The sequence below is a fragment of the Coregonus lavaretus genome (genome assembly GCF_964263955.1).
Source record: "Coregonus lavaretus genome assembly, contig: HAP1_SCAFFOLD_1595, whole genome shotgun sequence".
Classification (NCBI taxonomy): domain Eukaryota; kingdom Metazoa; phylum Chordata; class Actinopteri; order Salmoniformes; family Salmonidae; genus Coregonus; species Coregonus lavaretus.
In genome coordinates, this window is record NW_028161881.1 from 2,802 (window position 1) to 25,000 (window position 22,199).

General features: G+C 40.5%; 1 protein-coding gene across 1 annotated transcript in view; it reads right to left on the reverse strand.

The window, feature by feature from the left end:
- Positions 1 to 2,846: 2,846 nt before the first annotated feature.
- Positions 2,847 to 22,199, reverse strand: part of LOC311119964 (NACHT, LRR and PYD domains-containing protein 3-like) — a gene marked incomplete at its 3' end in the record, with an annotated part of 43,665 nt that continues 24,312 nt past the window's right edge. The window contains exon 12 of the mRNA XM_084194605.1: positions 2,847 to 2,981. Within this exon, the coding sequence (XP_084050731.1) occupies positions 2,847 to 2,981 (135 nt within the window). The remainder of the gene's footprint in view (positions 2,982 to 22,199) is intronic.

A 22,199-nucleotide genomic window follows, 5' to 3' on the forward strand; every position in this document is an offset into this window, starting at 1 on the left:
CACACACACACACACACACACACACACACACACACACACACACACACACACACACACACACACACACACACACTTTAGTAGACGCTCTTCTCCAGAGCGACTTACAGTTAGTGAGTGCATACATTTTTTTCATAGTGGCCCCCTGTTGGAATCAAACCCACAACCCTGGCGTTGCAAACGCCATGCTCTACCAACAGAGCTACACGGGGCCCTGTTTGTGATACCACAACTGTCTCACAACAGTTCCTCTGCATTACAGCCCCCCCTGTGGTTAACATCAGTATTGCAGCTGTGTCAATCAGGCCAGTTTGGATTGGATGAATGAAATATTCTTTCAAAGGTTTTTATTTAAATGAATTTTAACCAAAAAGCTGCAAAGTCTTCTTTGCACAGAAAGGGCACACGTAGGTCCAAGTCACTAGCATTGTTAAAATCATTTAATAACACAACACTAACAACCAGGCTATACAGTAGAAGAACAGCAGAGACAAAGCACCATTTTCATTTCAGAATCCTAGTAGACAATACAGTAGTTGTATTTGGTGTATCACAAAGATTTAAAACAGTAATGCTCATTCGTTCATTAACACAATTATAATTAGTTGGATCCTAAACATATCCCCATTTTCCTTCATCAATAAAACTGTTGTTGTTTATGAATTAACTTTGTCTGAAGGAGATGACTAGCCTGATGGCCAGTCTGTTCTTGCTAACTTGTCAACTCTTTATGGAATTGTCATGTTTGACTTGACAATGACAAGCTAGGAGTTGGCACTACTCTATAGTAAAGCAAAATAAACATTTAAAGGTTTTTAAAATGTTGGCTTTTTCCCTAAACACTGATATCACAGCTTTATCTCTTTGGCACAGAGGAGAAAGTATGAAAACAACAAGCGCTCTAACAATGAACTGAGCTCAACAAAGCAACTCAACCCCACTATGTACTAAAGGTGCTCTAACAATGAACTGAGCTCAACAAAGCAACTCCACCCCACTATGTACTAAAGGTGCTCTAACAATGAACTGAGCTCAACAAAGCAACTCAACCCCACTATGTACTAAAGGTGCTCTAACAATGAACTGAGCTCAACAAAGCAACTCAACCCCACTATGTACTAAAGGTGCTTTAACAATGAACTGAGCTCAACAAAGCAACTCAACCCCACTATGTACTAAAGGTGCTCTAACAATGAACTGAGCTCAACAAAGCAACTCAACCCCACTATGTACTAAAGGTGCTTTAACAATGAACTGAGCTCAACAAAGCAACTCAACCCCACTATGTACTAAAGGTATGTAGACATGTAATAAACATTCAACAGCAAACACTATGTACATCTTTACACTGGAACCTTGGATTGTCTGTTCTTCTCTGTAGTTTACTCACACATGGGTATGTATAATGTAGACCTGGGTTCAAATAGGATTTGTTTTCTTACAAATGCCTTAGCTGGGCTTGATTGAGCTTGCCTGGCACAATGAAACCAATGGAATATTGCCAAAAGTACAAACACTCAAAAATGTCATCAAATACTCAAAGTGTTTGACGGAAAATAAATACTATTTGAACCCAGGTTGGGTATGTGGTCCTATTAGTTTCCTGATTCAGATCTGTGTGGTTCAAACCAACTCTTAGGTTCCTGATTCAGATCTGTTTAAACCAACTCTTAGTTTCCTGATTCAGATCTGTTGAAACCAAATCTTGGTTTCCTGATTCAGATCTGTTTAAACCAACTCTTAGTTTCCTGATTCAGATCTGTTTAAACCAACTATTAGTTTCCTGATACAGATCTGTTGAAACCAAATCTTGGTTTCCTGATTCAGATCTGTTTAAACCAACTCTTAGTTTCCTGATTCAGATCTGTATAAACCAACTCTTGGTTTCCTGATTCAGATCTGTTTAAACCAACTCTTAGTTTCCTGATTCAGATCTGTTTAAACCAACTATTAGTTTCCTGATACAGATCTGTTGAAACCAAATCTTGGTTTCCTGATTCAGATCTGTTTAAACCAACTCTTAGTTTCCTGATTCAGATCTGTATAAACCAACTCTTGGTTTCCTGATTCAGATCTGTTTAAACCAACTCTTAGTTTCCTGATTCAGATCTGTTTAAACCAACTCTTAGTGTCCTGATTCAGATCTGTTGAAACCAACTCTTAGTGTCCTGATTCAGATCTGTTTAAACCAACTCTTAGTTTCCTGATTCAGATCTGTTGAAACCAACTCTTTGTTTCCTGATTCAGTCCTGTTGAAACCAACTCTTAGTTTCCTGATTCAGATCTGTTGAAACCAACTCTTAGTTTCCTGATTCAGATCTGTTTAAACCAACTATTAGTTTCCTGATTCAGATCTGTTGAAACCAAATCTTGGTTTCCTGATTCAGATCTGTTTAAACCAACTCTTAGTTTCCTGATTCAGATCTGTTTAAACCAACTCTTGGTTTCCTGATTCAGATCTGTTTAAACCAACTCTTAGTGTCCTGATTCAAATCTGTTTAAACCAACTCTTAGTTTCCTGATTCAGATCTGTTGAAACCAACTCTTAGTTTCCTGATTCAGATCTGTTTAAACCAACTCTTGGTTTCCTGATTCAGATCTGTTTAAACCAACTCTTAGTGTCCTGATTCAAATCTGTTTAAACCAACTCTTAGTTTCCTGATTCAGATCTGTTGAAACCAACTCTTTGTTTCCTGATTCAGTCCTGTTGAAACCAACTCTTAGTTTGCTGATTCAGATCTGTTTAAACCAACTCTTAGTTGGGGCAAAATGTTGTGTTCTGCTGGTGATGGTGGTGTGAGGCCTTAACCTCAGCCTCCCTCCCTCTCTCATTCCCTCTTCCTCAGTACCATGTAGATGAGACCACTGACCAGACACAGAGGGAAGGACACCCAGGCCAGGACGTAGGCAAAGCCCAACGCAGCATCCACCTCCCCATCCGGACACATTACCGTGTAGATTATAGCTCCCCACATCACAAAGACCTGGAGAGAGAGGGAGGAAGAGAGAGGAAGGGGGAGGAAAGGAGAGAGAGACAGAGAGACAGAGAGAGAGACAGAAAAGAGAGAGAGACAGAGAAGAGAGAGACAGAGAAGAGAGAGAGAAGAGAGAGAGAGAGGGAAGAGAGAGAGACAGAGAAGAGAGAGAGACAGAGAAGAGAGAGAGAAGAGAGAGAGACAGAGACAGAGAGAGAGAGACAGAGACAGAGAGAGACAGAGAGAGACAGAGAGAGACAGAGAGACGGAGACAGAGAGACAGAGACAGAGAGAGAGACAGAGAGAGACAGAGAGAGAGACAGAGAGAGACACACATGCTTTGAGTGCCTGTTCGGTAAAATATATATTAAAATATATCCGGCTATAAACTGAAATAAATAAAGTAAATAAATTAAGCAAGAGAAGAAATGCTTTCTCATTAACACATTAATTAATGATTGACAGATCAACTTTACTTGAGGTAAACAAAAACAAATGTACATAACAGGACCTCATACACTGAATATGGAGGCCAGGTCTGTTTGATGACTCTGGGAAGACTGACCACTGAGAATCTCTGACTCTGATCTCTCCTGTTGGTTTCTGTGGACAGAACTTCCAAGGATTGCACACACACACAAACACACACTAAAATGAGGGAATTTTGTGTTTTAGGACTATGAAAATTGAAAAAATACCCTGCACCTTAGTGCCCGCTGCCCTATGTACCTAGTCATTGAACACTGTTCACTTTAATAGTGTTTACATATTGCTTACCCTCTTTATATGTATATACTGTATTCTAGTCAAGGCGTTGTTTTTTCCTGATATTTCTTAATTTCTTATTTTTATTTTTGGGATTTGTGGGTATTGTTTTTCAAATATGTGTATGTGACCAATACAATTTGATTGATTTTTGGTATAAAACATTTACCTTTAACATTTTAGTAATTTAGCAGTTGCTCTTATCCAGGGCCCGGCTTCCGGTGTCACTTTACACACAGAAGATCTCCGCTAAGCATAGAATTACATGATCTATCCGTATCTCTGTGACTTCCAATAACTTCAGAACAAAGTTGACTACAAATACATAGTTGCCAATGTCTTCGCAATCGATACAAAGAAGTGATGTATACAATTATGCTTCAAATGAAAACTGAGATGACTGCATTAAAATATAAACATTAGGCTATAGGCCTATTGCAATCATATTGAAGTACATTGCATGTCCAATTAATTGAGTTCTATTTTGCTACTTGTAGGCTACTGTCTGTAATTTGTCTCAATATACCCTACATGGTTAAAGGTATGTGGACACCCCTTGAAATTAGTGGATTCGGCTATTTCAGCCACACCTGTTGCTGACAGGTGTATAAAATCGAACAGACAGCCATGCAATCTCCATAGACAAAGTAGAATTGGAAGTAAGGCCATTGGAAGTAGAATGGCCTTACTAAAGAGCAAAGTGACTTTCAATGTGGCACCATCATAGGATGCCACCTTTCCAACAAGTCAGTTCGTCAAATTTCTAAGACATCACATTTCTGCCCTGCTAGAGCTGCCCCGGTCAACTGTGTGCTGTTATTGTGAAGTGAAAATGTCTAGGAGCAACCGTAAAGTGGTAAGCCACACAAGCTCACAGAACTGGACTGCCGAGTGCTGAAGTGTGTAAAACCGTCTGTCCTCGGTTGCAACTGTCATGGAAATTTAACACAAGGACACTCAAAGTCAATCGTAAATGAATCATTCTTTATTGTCAGCAAGCTGGAGAGGTCACAGTCAAACTTAGATACATAAAGTGCCGGTCTGAAGTGATGGTCCTTTCATAATGCCTTATACGGCTACACAAAAACCTACATAAACATGATTCATACGATTGGTTCCTGCATGTGACTGGCACCATCTCCTATCTTAACTTGTAGAACATATTCTGGGCATTCTGCCAGATGGTCTTAAGGAAGGGGTCATGGCGTCCCCCCCTTATATCTTTACCCAGCACAGGCAGGAACCAATGATTGTTTATGACAGAGTGGACAATATGAACATTTTCAAGGCTGTCCCTCCAGACTATACATTTTTCCTCCACATTCCCCCCTCTTATCACTTCTATGATAATAATTGTTCAAATGTAATGCATATGACTTAAATCAAAGGAGGCTCTATCAAAATACATTACATCATTTCATTAATGATAATATTATCATCATAATAAATCATAATAAAGGTTATCCTTCTATTAACAGGAGCTAATCTAATTTAATTCATAATCATCATCATAAAGCTCAAATCTACAATAAGGTTATACTTTTATCAACGGGAGTGGATCTATCAAAAATACACACACATACACAAGGGATCTGTAGATTCCGAGGTGAATAAATCTCTCAAGGTTTAACCATTGTTTCCATAGTTACTTACCACAATCGGGTTGTATTAACAAATGTTCTGCATTAACGTATCACGGCAACTGGTTTGATCCATTCACCTCTGAAGATAAATAATATACTTACATTCAGTAATCTTGCTCTGATTTGTCATCCTAAGGGTCCCAGAGATAAATGTAACATAGTTTTGTTTGATAAAATCCATTTTTATATTGAAATGTAGGAACTGGGTTCTACAGTTTGAACCCCTGCTGTCTCTGGCTCTACACCCTCCCCGCCCGGCCATCTAGATGTGTGAAAGTTAGTGTATAAGCTAATGATCCATCATTTATGACATTCCTGGGAGTGTGTAAACTTACATTTTGTATTACCATATTATTTTTGTATGTTTTCTATAGTTATGTACTTGAAAATGTATAAATTGACCAATTCGGCACATTTGGGCAGACTTGATACAAAATAGTCCAGTATTGCAATGCTTCACTGGATCAATCAGAAACTTTGCACAAACACTGCTGCCATCTAGTGGCCAAAATCTAAACTGCGCCTAAACTGCAATATTATATTGTGGCCTTTCTCTTGCATTTCAAAATTAATTAAAAAAAATAATAATAAGAAAACACTTGACAGCTGCTGAGATCTTATTGGCCCTGGAGACACTGAAAGCCTTATAGCATGTTAATAACACAACATAGCAAACTAAGCAAAAAAATGCTGCAGCCCATTGGCCAATTTGGGATCCCCAACTTCCAAACAGGGATTCCAACCAAGTTGCAAGCATCCACTCTGGTTTTGGGGAATTATTCTTAGAAAATAGTGGCAATGTTTTCTGGAAGATCAGTCACATTAGAAGAGTGATCTGGGAGTACAAAAGTACAACATTCATCATCAATGACTGCACAAGTGCCCTGTTGACCTGCCAGAATATAGTCAAGAGTCTCTCTGTTTTGCAGAGCTAACTTAAGCAATTCTTTTAGTTCCCCATTCAATTGTTCCAGGGCATTTCTAGTAGCATTGCCAAATTTCTCTATGTGTCTAGAGATGTCACGAATTTGGTCTAGGGTACATGCAACTCCATACCCAGAAAAAAACACCCCAAAGAACCTGGAGGCTGGTGCCTGAGTGTGATTGACGTCAGCTAGAGACCTCTTATCTCTCCTCATTCCAGGAAGTTTGTAGTCTCTAAACAGAGCCTTCAGATCATTTTCATTATCTGGAACGGTTCTCATAGCTGTCACCAAAAACCCAATAGTACAAGTACCTCCCCAGTTCGATGGAAGGCTATAGTAAGCCATCTGACCACATAGCCAATAGGTGCCATTCGGGGCTCCTTTCAGAGTTGTGCTATGTTTGTCAACCCACATTTTAAATGGTTCCTTATCGGCCTGACCATTCTCCTGTAGCACTGTTAAATTGCAAGCATTTGATCCATTAAGATTCATAGTACAATTACATTTCAATTCACCCAAATCGTGATCTCCATATCCTCTAATACACCAAGGGGCAGTCATCACCCCAGCCACTGAAATGGGCAGGAGTGAGACATTACCAGGCCTCAGGTAATAGGATACATTGGGTTGATTATATACCTTAACATTGCTGGTCATAGTATAAAAATGAATTTTTCCTGCCAATGCTATAGTAAAGTTAATCCCTATTGGGACTCCTATAAGGGGCAAGCCTGCCCCTACCTTAACCGGACCCATCCCACACACCCAACAGTCCTTTTCTTTGGATGTCTGGTCGGCAACCATTTCTGCTCTAGAAAAGAACAAATTGTCCTCATGGTTGTGAGGGCCCAGCAGGGTTCTCCTTCTACAATGACCATCTAGTTCTGGGCCACTACTCCAGGCCTGCGTTGGTTCCTTTGGGGCAGGACACCTTCTGTCATTACCATCTACTTCTGGGCCACTACTCCAGGCCTGCGTTGGCCCCTTTGGCTCAGGACACCTTCTGTCATTACCATCTACTTCTGGGCCACTACTCTGGGACTGCTTTGGTTCCTTTGGCTCAGGACACCTTCTGTCATTACCATCTACTTCTGGGCCAATACTCTGGGACTGCGTTGGTTCCTTTGGCTCAGGACACCTTCTGTCATTACCATCTACTTCTGGGCCACTACTCTGGGACTGCTTTGGCCCCTTTGGCTCGGGACTCTTCTCATCCTCTGTCAGATCTCCAACAAGAGGACAACCTACTGTTCTTATTAGCACTACTGTGCTAATACAGAGGAGGGCCACACTGCACCCCCGGAACTGGCCAGGCCCCATCTTCTTCTGGATCAGGAACTCGTCTGCAGTGCGACAGGTGGGTCCAGGTATCTCTCTCAGCAACCTTCACCGCAGTGGGGGGTGGTCAGAAGAATTTGGTACGGGCCTCTCCACGGGGGTCCTTCCAACTATTTCTCCTGAAGTCTTTCACCACCATGAAATCACCTGGGTTCAAACAGTGTTCAGCTCCATCTGCTAGATTTAGCAAAGACGCCTTCAACCGGGGGAAAATAGTCTTAAGAACACTGTTAAGGGTGACACAACACTCAACCACGCCTTCCTCCATTTCTTGCAGGGACAACCTGTTCTGGGAAAAAGGTGTATTTGTCATCCGCATGGGACGGCCAGTCAGCACCTCATGTGGAGAGAGACCAGTGACTGTAGGGGATCTGCCTCTCATCGTCATCAGTGACAATGGAAGCACGTTCACCCATGTCAGGCTTGTTTCACCAATTCATTTGGTTAATTTAGTGTTCAAAGATTGGTTGGTCCTTTCGACTGCGCCCCCAGATTGGGGATGATAGGCACAATGTGTTCTCAAATCAATCTGCAAAGCCTCTGACAGGGACTGAACAATCTCATTCACAAACTGGCCACCGTTGTCAGAATACATTTTTGATGGCAGTCCCCACCTAGGTATGATCTCTCTCTCGCTGTGGCTCTCCTGCAAGGGAAAGTTTCAATCCATTTAGAAAACATGTCAACAGTCACCAAACAATACTTATTCCCCTCACAAGGGGTCAACTCAATGAACTCCATCATTAACTGCTCAAAAGGTCCTTCATGCCTTGGATGGGATGCGGGAGATACTGAAATGCCACGTCCAACATTGTTAGTCATACAAATCAAGCATGTCTTACTGAAATTTCCTGCAAACACAGTAAAACCTAATGTACCCCAATATTTATTTACAAGATCCACCATCCCTCCTTTTGACACATGGTCTTGACCATGTGACAATTTTGTGAGGAACTGGAATGTACAATGGGGCATGGCAGGTCTGCTCCACACATCAAGCCATACACACAAGGTGTCCTTATGACAGCACCCCGCCCACTTGAGTTTCTGAAAGCATCAGCCATGGCCTGTAAAGCAATGATATCATTAACAGAGAAAGGGTTGGTGGGAGCTGGAACTGCTGCCATCTGTAGGAAGGGGGAAACAGAAGAAGAAGCAGACAATTTAGCAGCACAGTCAGCCTTGGCATTCCCCAGAGAAATGTTATCCATAGAGGGAGTATGGGCCTGACACTTCATCACCGAGATTGACGAGGGGAGTTGAACAGCCTCCAACAGAGAGGACACAAGTTTCATCAGTCCAGACCACAACTTCACTCACCTCCATCTTTTCTCCTATAAATACAATCCTGGGGAAAGGTCAAACTTTCTTCAGAGGGAATTCCAGATGCTCCAACCGTGTGTATTGTTTTCTTTGAGGGGAGAACAGATAGGGCATACATTTTCAACACTGAGACCACGGTGTCCACCAAAAATAGAATTTTATAATTATTAACAAAAATGTCAATAAGGGGGTTTTGGGTTGACAAGGTGGTCCATTTTAACATTTGACAGGTTTCTTTTGGTTCTTCATCAATGTTTTCTTCATTAGTTTCTTATTCTGTTTAAACCTCATCCTATGTTTGGTAGCCCCCTCGTCTTCCAAATGGGTTGTCCACCTGTACGCCAACAGCTGGGGAAGGCCAATCGTTTTGTTGTTCTCCTCCTTCAGGACAGTTTCTTGAGAAATGCCCTAACTTCCCACAGTTGGAGCAGCTCCAGTCTCTCCTTCCGTCAGCTCCAGCAGGTACCTCTGCCTCTTCGGTTTCCACGGTTACCACCATTTCTTCAACGTCCTCTTCCTCCTCCAGAGTAGTATATCAGCTGTGCCTTCTTCAGTGTCTTTCCGTCCTTAGTTTCATTTTCATTCAACTGTCTTTCCTCATGGGTTCTATATGGCTTTACTTCAGACAGTGGTTTAGTTCTCCATGCAATACAAGTTGCCGTTACAGCCGTCTTAAAATCTTGTCTCAGGCCGGTTACCACAGCATGGCACAATAGGCTGTTGTAGGAGTCTTGGTCAGGCGTCAGGCCTGAATGTTGGAGGAAGACTGGCTCCATTCTTTCCATGTAGTCACTCAATGTTTCACCAGTTCCCTGTTTAGTGGAATGGATTTTCTGCCAGTCTGTGTGTTTAGGGAAAGCAGCCTTTATAGCGGTAAACACTGCATCCAGCCGCTAGTACATCACGGTTCCACATGTGTTTATAGTCCTTCCATTTCCATTTCAAGCAGCAGCAGAGTATTTCTTCAGTTTCTCTGGTAGTGGGGTTGTACATGGAGATATTTGCTCTTAGCTATTCTTCGAACTTTACAGCATCTTTTGCTGGGTCAGTGACATCACCCACTATTTCTTTAATTTCGTCAACATCCCACGGTCTCTCCATTTCCAACATGCCACCACCACTGGGGAAGCGTATTATCAGACACTTTTTCTCCTTTTTCCTATTTCTTCAGTTTTTGTCCTGGCTGCTCGCTTTATTTTCTTCTTTGTCTTGTCTACTTTCTTCACTGACGTCATTGTTCCTGCATGCGCTCCTTCCTTTGCCTCTTGTTTTTCTACGGCTTGTCCACAGGCCCAACCCCAAGTGGGTTGTGAGGGGTGGGAGGTCACTGGAGGATTTGGCAGTGGTGGATACCAGGGGGGCCCAAAGTTAAGGGTTCCCCTCGGAGAAGAAGGGCCAGACAGGCTTCTCCTCCTTCTTCTTCTTCTTCTTCTTCTTCTTCTTCTTCTTCTTCTTCTTCTTCTTCTTCTTCTTCTTCTTCTTCTTCTTCTTCTTCTTCTTCTTCTTCTTCTTCTTCTTCTTCTTCTTCTTCTTCTTCTTCTTCTTCTTCTTCATCCTCCTCTTCTTCTCTGGTAATACCACTTGTTTTACCATCAGTCCTCTTACAGATTTATCTTTTGCATTTTCTGCTTCCATTTACCATTTTCTGAAATCGTCCCACTTCACTTTCACTTTGTTCAGCAGAGTAAAATCTCTGAGCTGGTTCAAAAAACCATTGTTATTAACGTTGCACTTGAAAACGCTCATAATCTAACGCCTGCCTCAGACCACTCGTAGAAAGACTAAGTGAGTTGTGAATCGTTAGAAACTTTTTTGGTCCTCCTGCATCACTTAAAACACAGATGATCTCCCCTAAACATAGAATCACATATTTCTCTCTGTGATGCCGATAAATTCAGAACAAAGTTGACTACAAATACAAAGTTGCAAATGTCTTTGCAATTGATACAAACAAGTGATGTATAAAATTATGCTTCAAATGAAAACCGAGATGACTGCATTAAAATATAAACAGTAGGCTATAGGCCTATTTCAATCATATTGAAATACATTTCATGTTCAATCAATTGAGTTCTATTTTTCTACTTATAGGCTAATCTTTCATTTGTCAATATATTTCATGATGTGTAGCCTAACATGTGCGCAATGAAGTGCCAAATCTGTGATTTAGAATAAACTACCTCAATATTTGCAGCTGTAGGTAGTAATATCTCTCTAGGAGCTGATCCGTCATCAGTATTGTGAACTAATTATAATTATAAGGAAAAAGATTTTAATGGAGAAAGCTGATCCGAGAGCAGCGCTCCCCTTCTTTCGATCCTATCAGTATCGATACATGCTCCACCGGACGTGATACCTTGTCATGCTGCTGATCCAGTTTCTGCTGGTCTGCCTGCGGATATGGAACTCTGACCTGTTCACCGGACGTGCGACCTTGTCCTGAACCTGCTGTTTCGACCCTCTCTCTCTCTCCCTCTACCACACCTGCTGTCTCGACCTCTAAATGCTCGGCTATGATAAGCCAACTGACATTTACTCCTGAGGTGCTGACGTGTTGCACCCTCTTTAACCACAGTGATTATTATTTGACCCTGCTAGTCATCTATGAACATTTTAAAATCTTGAAAAACTATCTGAACCATATCCTCTTATAATCTCCTCCCAGCACAGCCAGAAGAGGACTGGCCACCCCTCAGAGCCTGGTTCCTCTCTAGGTTTCTTCCTAGGTTCCTGCCTTTCTAGGGAGTTTTTCCTAGCCACCATGCTTCTACATCTGCATTGCTTGCTCTTTGGGGTTTTGGACTGGGTTTCTATAGAAGCACTTTGTGACAACTGCTGATGTAAAAAATATATTCTGGGAACGCATTTGAAGCAGACCAGGGCAGGGTTTGGGGTTTGAGAAGTCAATGAGAGGTAAAAATGACTTCCTCAGTTGTTAATATTGAAGATGTTGTGTCTTAAGTTGTTTAATGAACTGACACATTTTCATGTTAGTCAAAAACAACGATTTGACGGCCTGCACATGTGAAGTTCAACACAACACGACCATTAGACCCAATGACGTATTCATGCGCATGAGCTTAAAATCAAATCAAATTGTATTTCTCACATGCGCCGAAAACAACAGTGGTACACTTTACAGTGAAATGCTTACTTACGAGCCCTTTCCCAACAATGCAGAGTTAAAAAGTCACAAAAATTAGCTAAATAAAAAAAGGAAATAGTAACATAATAACATAACAATAATGAGGCTATAAGGAGTACCAGTACTGAGTCAATGTCCAGGGGTACCAGGTAGTTGAGTTAATAACTAGACTATATACAAGGAGTACCAGTACTGAGTCAATGTGCAGAGGTACCAGGTATTTGAGGTAATAACTAGACTATATACAAGGAGTACCAGTACCGAGTCAATGTGCAGGGGTACCAGGTAGTTGAGGTAATAACTAGACTATATACAAAGGGTACCAGTACTGAGTCAATGTGCAGGGGTACCAGGTAGTTGAGGTAATAACTAGACTATATACAAGGAGTACCAGTACCGAGTCAATGTGCAGGGGTACCAGGTAGTTGAGGTAATAACTAGACTATATACAAGGAGTACCAGTACTGAGTCAATGTGCAGGGGTGCCAGGTAGTTGAGTTAATAACTAGACTATATATAAGGACTACCAGTACTGAGTCAATGTGCAGGGTACCAGGTAGTTGAGGTAATAACTAGACTATATACAAGGAGTACCAGTACTGAGTCAACGTGCAGGGGTACCAGGTAGTTGAGGTAATATGTACATATAGGTATGGGTAAAAGTGACTAGGCAATCAGGATAGAGATTATATCTCCTCATCCAGGGAGTGCACACACACTGACACACACACTCACTGACAGACACACACACACTCACAGGGAATGTTGTGTTTGTTTAATATTGTTTTAGGACTATGAAAATGGAAAAAAGGATTAGCCTATGGATTATGAAAACAACAAAAATAAATGGTAAAATGGGAGAGGAGAAATGACTAGAGACAGTGTTGTTTAACTCACTGACCATAACACATGAGTTCTTGTTACCTTTGTTCAGTAGAAAAGTCTCCCTCTCTAAACTCTATAGGACGATTCATAGACCAGTCACTCTTCATGGACACACAGCTGGGTACAGGGGAGGCTGGTCTCTCCTGCTTGATTGGGCTTCAACACAACAGAGACAAACATTACATCTCTCATCTACTCTGAACTCAGATGGGGAAACATGAGAAGAGTTTAATTCCAAAACGCTTTATATCCATTTTCAGAAATAAGTAGTACTGCTAGGTTTTACACAGTAATAATATATCTGCCTCACTCTCAGATAAATAAGTAGAACTGCTAGGTTTTACACAGTAATAATACATATCTGTCTTACTCTCAGAGAAATAAGTAGTACTGCAAGGTTTTACACAGTAATAATATATATATGACTCACTCTCAGAGAAATAAGTAGTACTGCTAGGTTTTACACAGTAATAATATATATCTGCCTCACTCTCAGATAAATTAGTAGAACTGCTAGGTTTTACACAGTAATAATATATATCTGACTTACTCTCAGAGAAATAAGTAGTACTGCAAGGTTTTACACAGTAATAATATATATATAAGACTCACTCTCAGAGAAATAAGTAGTACTGCTAGGTTTTACACAGTAAATATATATATATAACTCACTCTCAGATAAATAAGTAGTACTGCTAGGTTTTACACAGCAACAATATATATCTACCTCACTCTCAGAGAAATAAGTAGTACTGCTAGGTTTTACACAGTCAAATGTGACCGACTGGCTCGATTCGGTCTTATGTAGCAACTTTTGAAATTGTGTTTTTTCCATTGGATAAAAGTAGAGACTCAGCTAGAAAAAGGTATGTCATACATTATAGGTGAGGAACAATGGGAAAGTAATTCTGCTTTGAAAGATGATAAACTTGTAACCTCACTTTTGAGAAAATGGCGTTTGAAAGTTTTGGTACACCAACTGGAGATCTCTTCTTTATCTACAGTGGTTTTACTTTGGCAGATAATGTCACCCATCTAAATAAATAATATATATATGAATATATAGTTAACTAAATGTATGGTGTTTTTGGTTTATGTCAGTTTCATTGTTTGTTATGCTACAAATGGTTATGTTATGGTTGTAAGTGGTAAAATTAACTAGAAAATGTCATATTTTGAAATTCTGAGTAATTACTACTTTAGTAAGGATATACTTTATTTAGTACTACTGCAGTTGCTAAATAATTCCAATAGATGGTAGCATAAGACCACAAATTACATTTCAGAAGGTTAGTTTAGTTTTCTCCCTGGATACACCACCACTCCCCCTCACAGGAAAACTCCTGCACACACTTTTTACTGTCCCTTTCCACACTGCTAACGCAAGAGGAACGACTGAAAAAGCATTTAACACATTACTGTGAAATAATATAATGATGATTCATGTTTATTTTTACCTGTTTTTATGCTCATGTTTTGAAATTATACTTCATTACTATAACGATTATCAATAAGCCTGAACATTAATTTAGTCAACTCTGGTCGAGAAAAACGTATTTTCCTAGTACATTCATTGTCAGATTAATCAACCAGCAGCGAGCACTCTACCTTCTAGCTCAAGCGAGGGGCATGTTGAGGTACATTTGCTAACCGGGAGGGTTGCATGATGTAATTTATTGGTGGGCTGGAGACGCACTCTTGTCTTTTCTATTTCGAGGTTGTTTACTCCCAATATCAGATATTAAGATCATTTTTTATAATGCACGTATACTAGGGTTGAGGTTAACGCATCTGACTAGTGATTATTTACCAGGGGTTCAACACCTGCTTTAGTCACTATTTAATTGCTCTTCCAAAAGCAACACAAGCCTAATACGAGATATATAGCTAACTAAAGTAATGAGTGACCATTTTAGATAATCATAGGACATATAGTCTTTGGTTGCATGCTATTTTATATTAATCATATTGTTGCTTGTAGCCTTTAACTGATGCTTCGTGGTCTTATGCTGCCATCTATTGGAAATATTTAGCAATTAAGAGTTATTAATTCACGTACAGCCTTGCAATAATAAAATAACTAATAACAACAACAAAAAACAGCAAAACACTTAGACAGGTTTTGATTAACAAAATAATCAAAATGTTATTTAGTACTATAATTGTATTTACTAATATAATATTATTACTAAAATAGTTTCAAAAAGTGTTCTAGGCTACCCTACCCTAGAATTAGGGGTTAGGGTTACGGCTAAAATAGGTTATAAGTAGGGTAAGAGTTTCTGTATAGCACTTTGTGACATCTGCTGGTGTAAAAAGGGCTTTATAAATACATTTGATTGATTGATTGTTAGGTTTAGGGGTTTTAAGGCTAAAAATTGCATGGGTTTATAGCTCTCTTGCTCCTCCCTGTGGCCGTCTGTGGGTACTACATACCTCATTCATGACACCTGCTAGGCTCATAATCTGAGGTAGCAACTGCATCAGATCTACAAATCAATGAGCTAGACCACCCGATTAGACAACAATCACCCCATTATATCCATTTGGTGTGCAACTCGGTGAACCTGCGCAGCATTCACTCAATTCGATGCCTACAAAATATGATTTTGATTCATATCAAATTACCCACCAGCCATTTGGAAACAACAAGTTGTCAAAACCAAGGTTATTTCTTAATTAAAAAATGTCTTCTGGCTGTTTAAAATTGGCCAAATCTTGAAAAAGAGGACAGGGACATGCGTTTTGTTTAGATTGTACACTTTTTTCTTAAAACAAATATGGTTAACCATGACCAGAAACTGTTTAACGTTTGATGGCTATCTATCTATCTATCTAACTATTGTTCACCACAACATGTTTCATTCCAAATCGCTATATATCCATTTTCAGAAATGTTGGTAAATTAGCTTTCATTGCTTAAAGAAATTAAGAGATTGGTGTGTTTTTTCAGTAGCTAATCATGGCATGGTTGTTCAATGACAGACATGTATTTGTTTAGATCTATCACATTCATTTCAGATAGACAAATAATCATGTTTCTTTTGCAAAATGCTATATATCTGCCTCACTCTCAGAGAAATAAGTAGTACTGCTAGGTTTTACACACTAATAATATACAACTGCCTCACTCTCAGAGAAATAAGTGGTACTGCTAGGTTTTACACAGTCAAATGTAACAAATAACTATTTTTTTTTAAAGAACTGTACACATGATACATTTGTGACATCATTATCATATTTTTTATTTTTTTATACAGTAATATGAGATCTGTATGTAAAACATTTACCTTTGAATTTAGCAGATGTTTTTGTCTAGGACCTGGTATCCCAAAAGCATCTTAAGGCTAAGTTCATCGTTAGAACCTTCGTAGGAGCATTGTTAAATCTCTGAGCTGTTTCCCAAAACCATCGTTATTAACGTATCACTTGAAAACGCTCATAATCTAACACCTGCCTCAAACCACTTGTAGAACAGCCAAGTGCCTCGTTAGATGCTTTTTTGCCCTCCCGCGTCACTTTATACACAGAAGATCTCCGCTAAACATAGAATCACATGGTTTATCCGTCTCTCTGTGACCACCGATAAATTCAGAACAAAGTTGACTACAAACACAAAGTTGCAAATGTCTTTGCAATTGATTCAAACAAGCGACGTATAAAATTATGCTTCAAATGAAAACCGAGATAACTGCATTACAATATAAACAGTAGGCTATAGTCCTATTTCAATCATATTGAAATACGTTTCATGTTCAATTAATTGAGTTCTGTTTTGCTACTTGTAGACTACGGTCTGTAATTTGTCTCAATATATTTCATGATGTGTAGCCTAACATGTGCCCAATGATGTGCCAAATCTGTGATTTAGAATAAGCCGCCTCAATATTTGCAGCCGTAGGTGGTAATATCTCTCTAGGAGCTGATCTGTTATCAGTATTGCGAACTAATTATAATGTTAAGGAAAGATTTGAATGGAGAAAACTGATCCGAGAGCAGCGCTCCCTTTCTTTCGATCCTCTAAATAACAATTTACATTTCCTATTGCTGCAGGATTATTTTCCTGCTGTGAGAAACTGGGTCAAATTAAGATATGGCATCTGTAAGTGCGTTCATTTTAAGATAGCTAGGTGAGACAACCACATATCACAGTCAAATATACAGGATACGAACATTCAATTCCAGCTAAACAATGGATATATAGCATTTAGCAAAAAAAACGATGTATTTTTATACACATCTAAAATCCATTAATAAAAAATCTGAGAACAATAATATTGAAGGTACCCAGTAATATTGAAGGTACCCATAAGAAATCATTTCTGATTAAGAAGATTGTGGATATAGCATTTTGGAAATAAACGTAAGAATTCTTAAACAAAATTGTAATCTCACCTCTTAGCTTTGGTGTCATGTTCCCCAGAGAGACACATTTTAGAGGCAGGGACCCCCTCCTCACTCTCCACAGAGAGACTCATTTTAGAGCACTGAGCCCTAAACAGAGATCCAGGACATTTGAATTATTATGTGGATTATAATTAATGGACATTTTTCGAAAGGGAAAGGTGGAAAAGTGGAAATTACAAACTTCAGACGCCTTTTTAACCCTCCAATACACAACAAGTTTTAGTTCTCCTGCAACAGGCTGATTAAATTAAGATCCTACATCTGTACAGAGCAGAGAGGACGCTGGTGGGATGAGCTATAGGAGGACGGGCTCGTTTTTATGGCTGAAATTGAATAAATAAATTAAGTGTTTGTACCGTTCCATTGAGACCATTCCAGTCTTTACAATGAGCCTGTCCTCCTATAGCTCCTCCACCAGCCTCCTCTGGTGTGTATGTGAAAGTATGCAGGTGTCCATGTTGCTGTGGAGGCTCTATTGATTCCATTCCAGTCTTTACAATGAGCCTGTCCTCCTATAGCTCCTCCACCAGCCTCCTCTGGTTCTGTGACAGTATGCAGGTGTCCATGTTGCTGTGGAGGCTCTATTGATTCCATTCCAGTCTTTACAATGAGCCTGTCCTCCTATAGCTCCTCCACCAGCCTCCTCTGGTTATGTGACAGTATGCAGGTGTCCATGTTGCTGTGGAGGCTCTATTGATTCCATTCCAGTCTTTACAATGAGCCTGTCCTCCTATAGCTCCTCCACCAGCCTCCTATGGTGTGTATGTGACAGTATGCAGGTGTCCATGTTGCTGTGGAGGCTCTATTGATTCCATTCCAGTCTTTACAATGAGCCTGTCCTCCTATAGCTCCTCCACCAGCCTCCTCTGGTTATGTGACAGTATGCAGGTGTCCATGTTGCTGTGGAGGCTCTATTGATTCCATTCCTTTACAATGAGCCTGTCCTCCTATATTTCTTTACAATGAGCCTGTCCTCCTATAGCGTGCAGGTGTCTGCAGGTGTCCATGTTGCTGTGGAGGTAAACTATATTTATAAACTATATTTATAAACTATATATATAAACTATATTTGTAAACTATATTTATAAACTATATATATAAACTATATTTATAAACTATATTTATAAACTATATTTATAAACTATATTTAAAAAACTCACTTTAAAAGGTCCAATGTAGCAGTAAAAATGAAATAAAATAATTAGTGTTTTTCTAAGTTTCGTATGAAAAACTATAAAGTTTAAAAGTTCTACTCGATGACTTATTCAAAAGTTTAAACATTTTAAAACCAGTGACTTTCCAAAACTAATAGATTCGCAGTGTTGGGAGCAAGAAAATACCGTCCATTGGGCTGGAAACTCATTGCAGGTTTTGAAAATCACCGTTTTTTACTTTTATGACACAGAGAACATTTTACAAATATTTTTCTTCTTATTGTTTTAACTACAGATCATAGAAACGTGCTGTTTTCACAACTATAGACACTGTTTTGGTGCTGGAGAGGATGAATATGAGGTTGAAAAGTGGAGGAACTGCCTTTTAACACTAGAATCAGACCCCAAATAAACCTATGTCCTGCTCCCTGACTTTTCCTAAATGTTTTGTATTTTACACTGCTCATTTGTCAGAATTTTTAAATCACAAACAGAAAACATTTAGAGCCTTTTTACCCTTTTTATGACCTATTCCCAACTTTCCTCACTGACTAAATGACAAATGGGAGATAATTGTGCACGTTACTTCCTACTAGCTGAAAGGCCAGACGGTTCTAGTGTTTATGACTGGTAGATGCATGTTGCTCATGCATTCACTCATGCTGACTGGCTCCAGTACTTTGTTCTTGACTAAAGCATCCAAGTCAGCCTTGACTTATGGTCTGATAGCATAAGGTACAGGTCCTGCTTTCAGAAATGTTGGTTTGCTGTCTGGCTTAATGCTAAGCTTCCCTGGAATGTCGTTCATACTACCCAGCTGTCCATTAAAGACTTCTCCATGTTTCTTTAAGATGGCAGGTAGGTCTGTGTCTCCATGTGTCATTGTATGCACTGATGGCCAGTCCAGTGTGATTTTCTCCATCTATGAACATCCCAGTAGTGATGCATAGTCTCCTTTCACAACATAGAGTGGCAGCTTTTCAGTTTGACTGTTTACCTCAACTATGACATCAGTGATGCCTCTCACAGCGACAGATTCTCCTCTGTAAGTCCTTAACACGAGGTGCGCTGGTTGAAGTGGAAGGTGTTTCAGTGTATTTTTTTCTGACACAAGAGATTCAGCTGCCCCTGTGTCAATCTCCATACCCACCGGCTGTCCCTCTAGCAAGGGGGAGACATAGTAGCCACGTGGCCCGCCAGGAAAAAGTCAGGATTTTCAGTGTGACTTCCTGGTCTGATGAGTCACTCACCTCAGTGTTCTCTTACTCAACAGTGTGAACATGTCTATGTGTCTTTCATTGGAATGCCTGTTTCTTGTTTCCCGTTTTTGTGATTTCTCTGTTCTCTTTTTGTTTCTGGAGACTTGTCCGATGTTGCCCTTTTTACCACAGGCTGGACAATCCATGTCCTTACACCAGCATGTTGATACTTGATGTCCCTATTTACCACAGGCTGGACAATCCATGTCCTTCCACCAGCATGTTGATACTTGATGTCCCTTTTTACCACAGACTGGACAATCCATGTCCTTACACCAGCATGTTGATACTTGATGTCCCTTTTTACCACAGACTGGACAATCCATGTCCTTCCACCAGCATGTAGAAACCTGATGTCCCTTTTTACCACAGACTGGACAATCCATGTCCTTACACCAACATGTTGATACCTGATGTCCCACCTTGCCACAGTGGAAGCATGTGACTTGATTTCCCTGTCTCTGATTTTCAGTTGAAACTGTGCACTTTTCCTTTTTTTATGATCAACGTTTTATTTATTTGAAAGGAACACAGACAAGAACAAATAGCAGCAGGAATGGTTATACAGCTAGAGACACAATACTGTTAAAATATATATCAGAACAAATAGCAGCAGGAATGGTTATACAGCTAGAGACACAATACTGTTAAAATATATATCAGAACAAATAGCAGCAGGAATGGTTATACAGCTAGAGACACAATTCTGTTAAAATATATATCAGTATATTATGGAAACGAGTTATTGCAGATAAATACAATTATAATAAACCACATATACAATCACCCACCTCAGCTGCATCAACCCACACTCCAACCCCTCCTGGGACCACTCCAACCCACCCTCCAACCCCTCCTGGGACCACCCCAACCCACCCTCCAACCCCTCCTGGGACCACCCCAACCCACCCTCCAATCCCTCCTGGGACCACCCCAACCCACCCTCCAACCCCTCCTGGGACCACCCCAACCCACCCTCCAACCCCTCCTGGGACCACCCCAACCCACCCTCCAACCCCTCCTGGGACCACCCCAACCCACCCTCCAACCCCAACCCACCCTCCAACCCCTCCTGGGACCACCCCAACCCACCCTCCAACCCCTCCTGGGACCACCCCAACCCACCCTCCAACCCCTCCTGGGACCAACCCAGCCCACCCTCCAACCCCTCCTGGGACCACCCCAACCCACCCTCCAACCCCTCCTGGGACCAACCCAACCCACCCTCCAACCCCTCCTGGGACCACCCCAACACACCCTCCAACCCCTCCTGGGACCACCCCAACACACCCTCCAACCCCTCCTGGGACCACCCCAACCCACCCAACCTGATCTCCATTATATTAAATACTAAATCAAGGTACACATTTGCACAACAATTATAATGAATGGTCAATCTGTTGGGTAAAACCAACTACAGGAGTTATTTTATGGTTTCAGCTGCAATTGTTGTTTGGCTAGCCCCATGAATCCTAGCAGTGGATAGTTCTAAATACATTATATCTATAAAAGTGCTGATCCAATGAGGTGTGGTGGTTGCCATCTTAGTTCCAACATCTTTTTAGCTGCTGTCCAACCTGACAACATTATACGTCTTTGCTGTAATGACAGTGGTGAATTATCATTCAGTAATAACAGTTTGGGGGAACAAGGTACGAGGATACCTCTTTCCAAAACATGTCCCCTGGTCACTCCCAGTACATATAATTAAAGGAGCCCAAGGCACCTTGATTACATAGATCACACAGAGGAGCGGTTGTGATTGCTATTAAATGATGTTTTCTAGGTGGAAGGTTTACCCTGTGTATGAGATTAAAATGTATCAGCTGGTGATTAGGATTGTTAGATGAACCCACTAAGTTCCTGATGAACTCAACTGGTGAGCCTCTTTAGCAGCTAGTTCCATGGACACACTGATTTCAATGTCCTTTGCCAAGGTCAGATGACTTTCAGTCAACAGTCTCTTTTGTGTAGCTTCACTCCGTAGCCCACATACTAGTCTGTCTCTAATGATGTCATTTAGAACAGCATTAAACTCAGTGTTCTGGTAGTTTCTTTAATGCAGCAGCAAACATTGTTACTGATTCTCCCTCTTCCTGATGTCTCCTGTGGAACCTGAACCTTTCAGCATTAACTAGTGGTTCTGGTGGAAAATGTCCTTTAAGTATTTCCACAATATCCCCATACGTCTTATTACCTGTTCTGTCTGGCTGTAGCAGGCTGCCTAGTAAATTAAATGTATTTGGCCCCATTACACTAAAACATGTAGGCACAATGTTGTCCTCATCCATGTCATTTACAAGAACAAAATATTCAAACCGTTCTGTATATGAGCTCCACTGCTCAATACCTTTATCAAACTGTCCAATGTTTCCAACAATT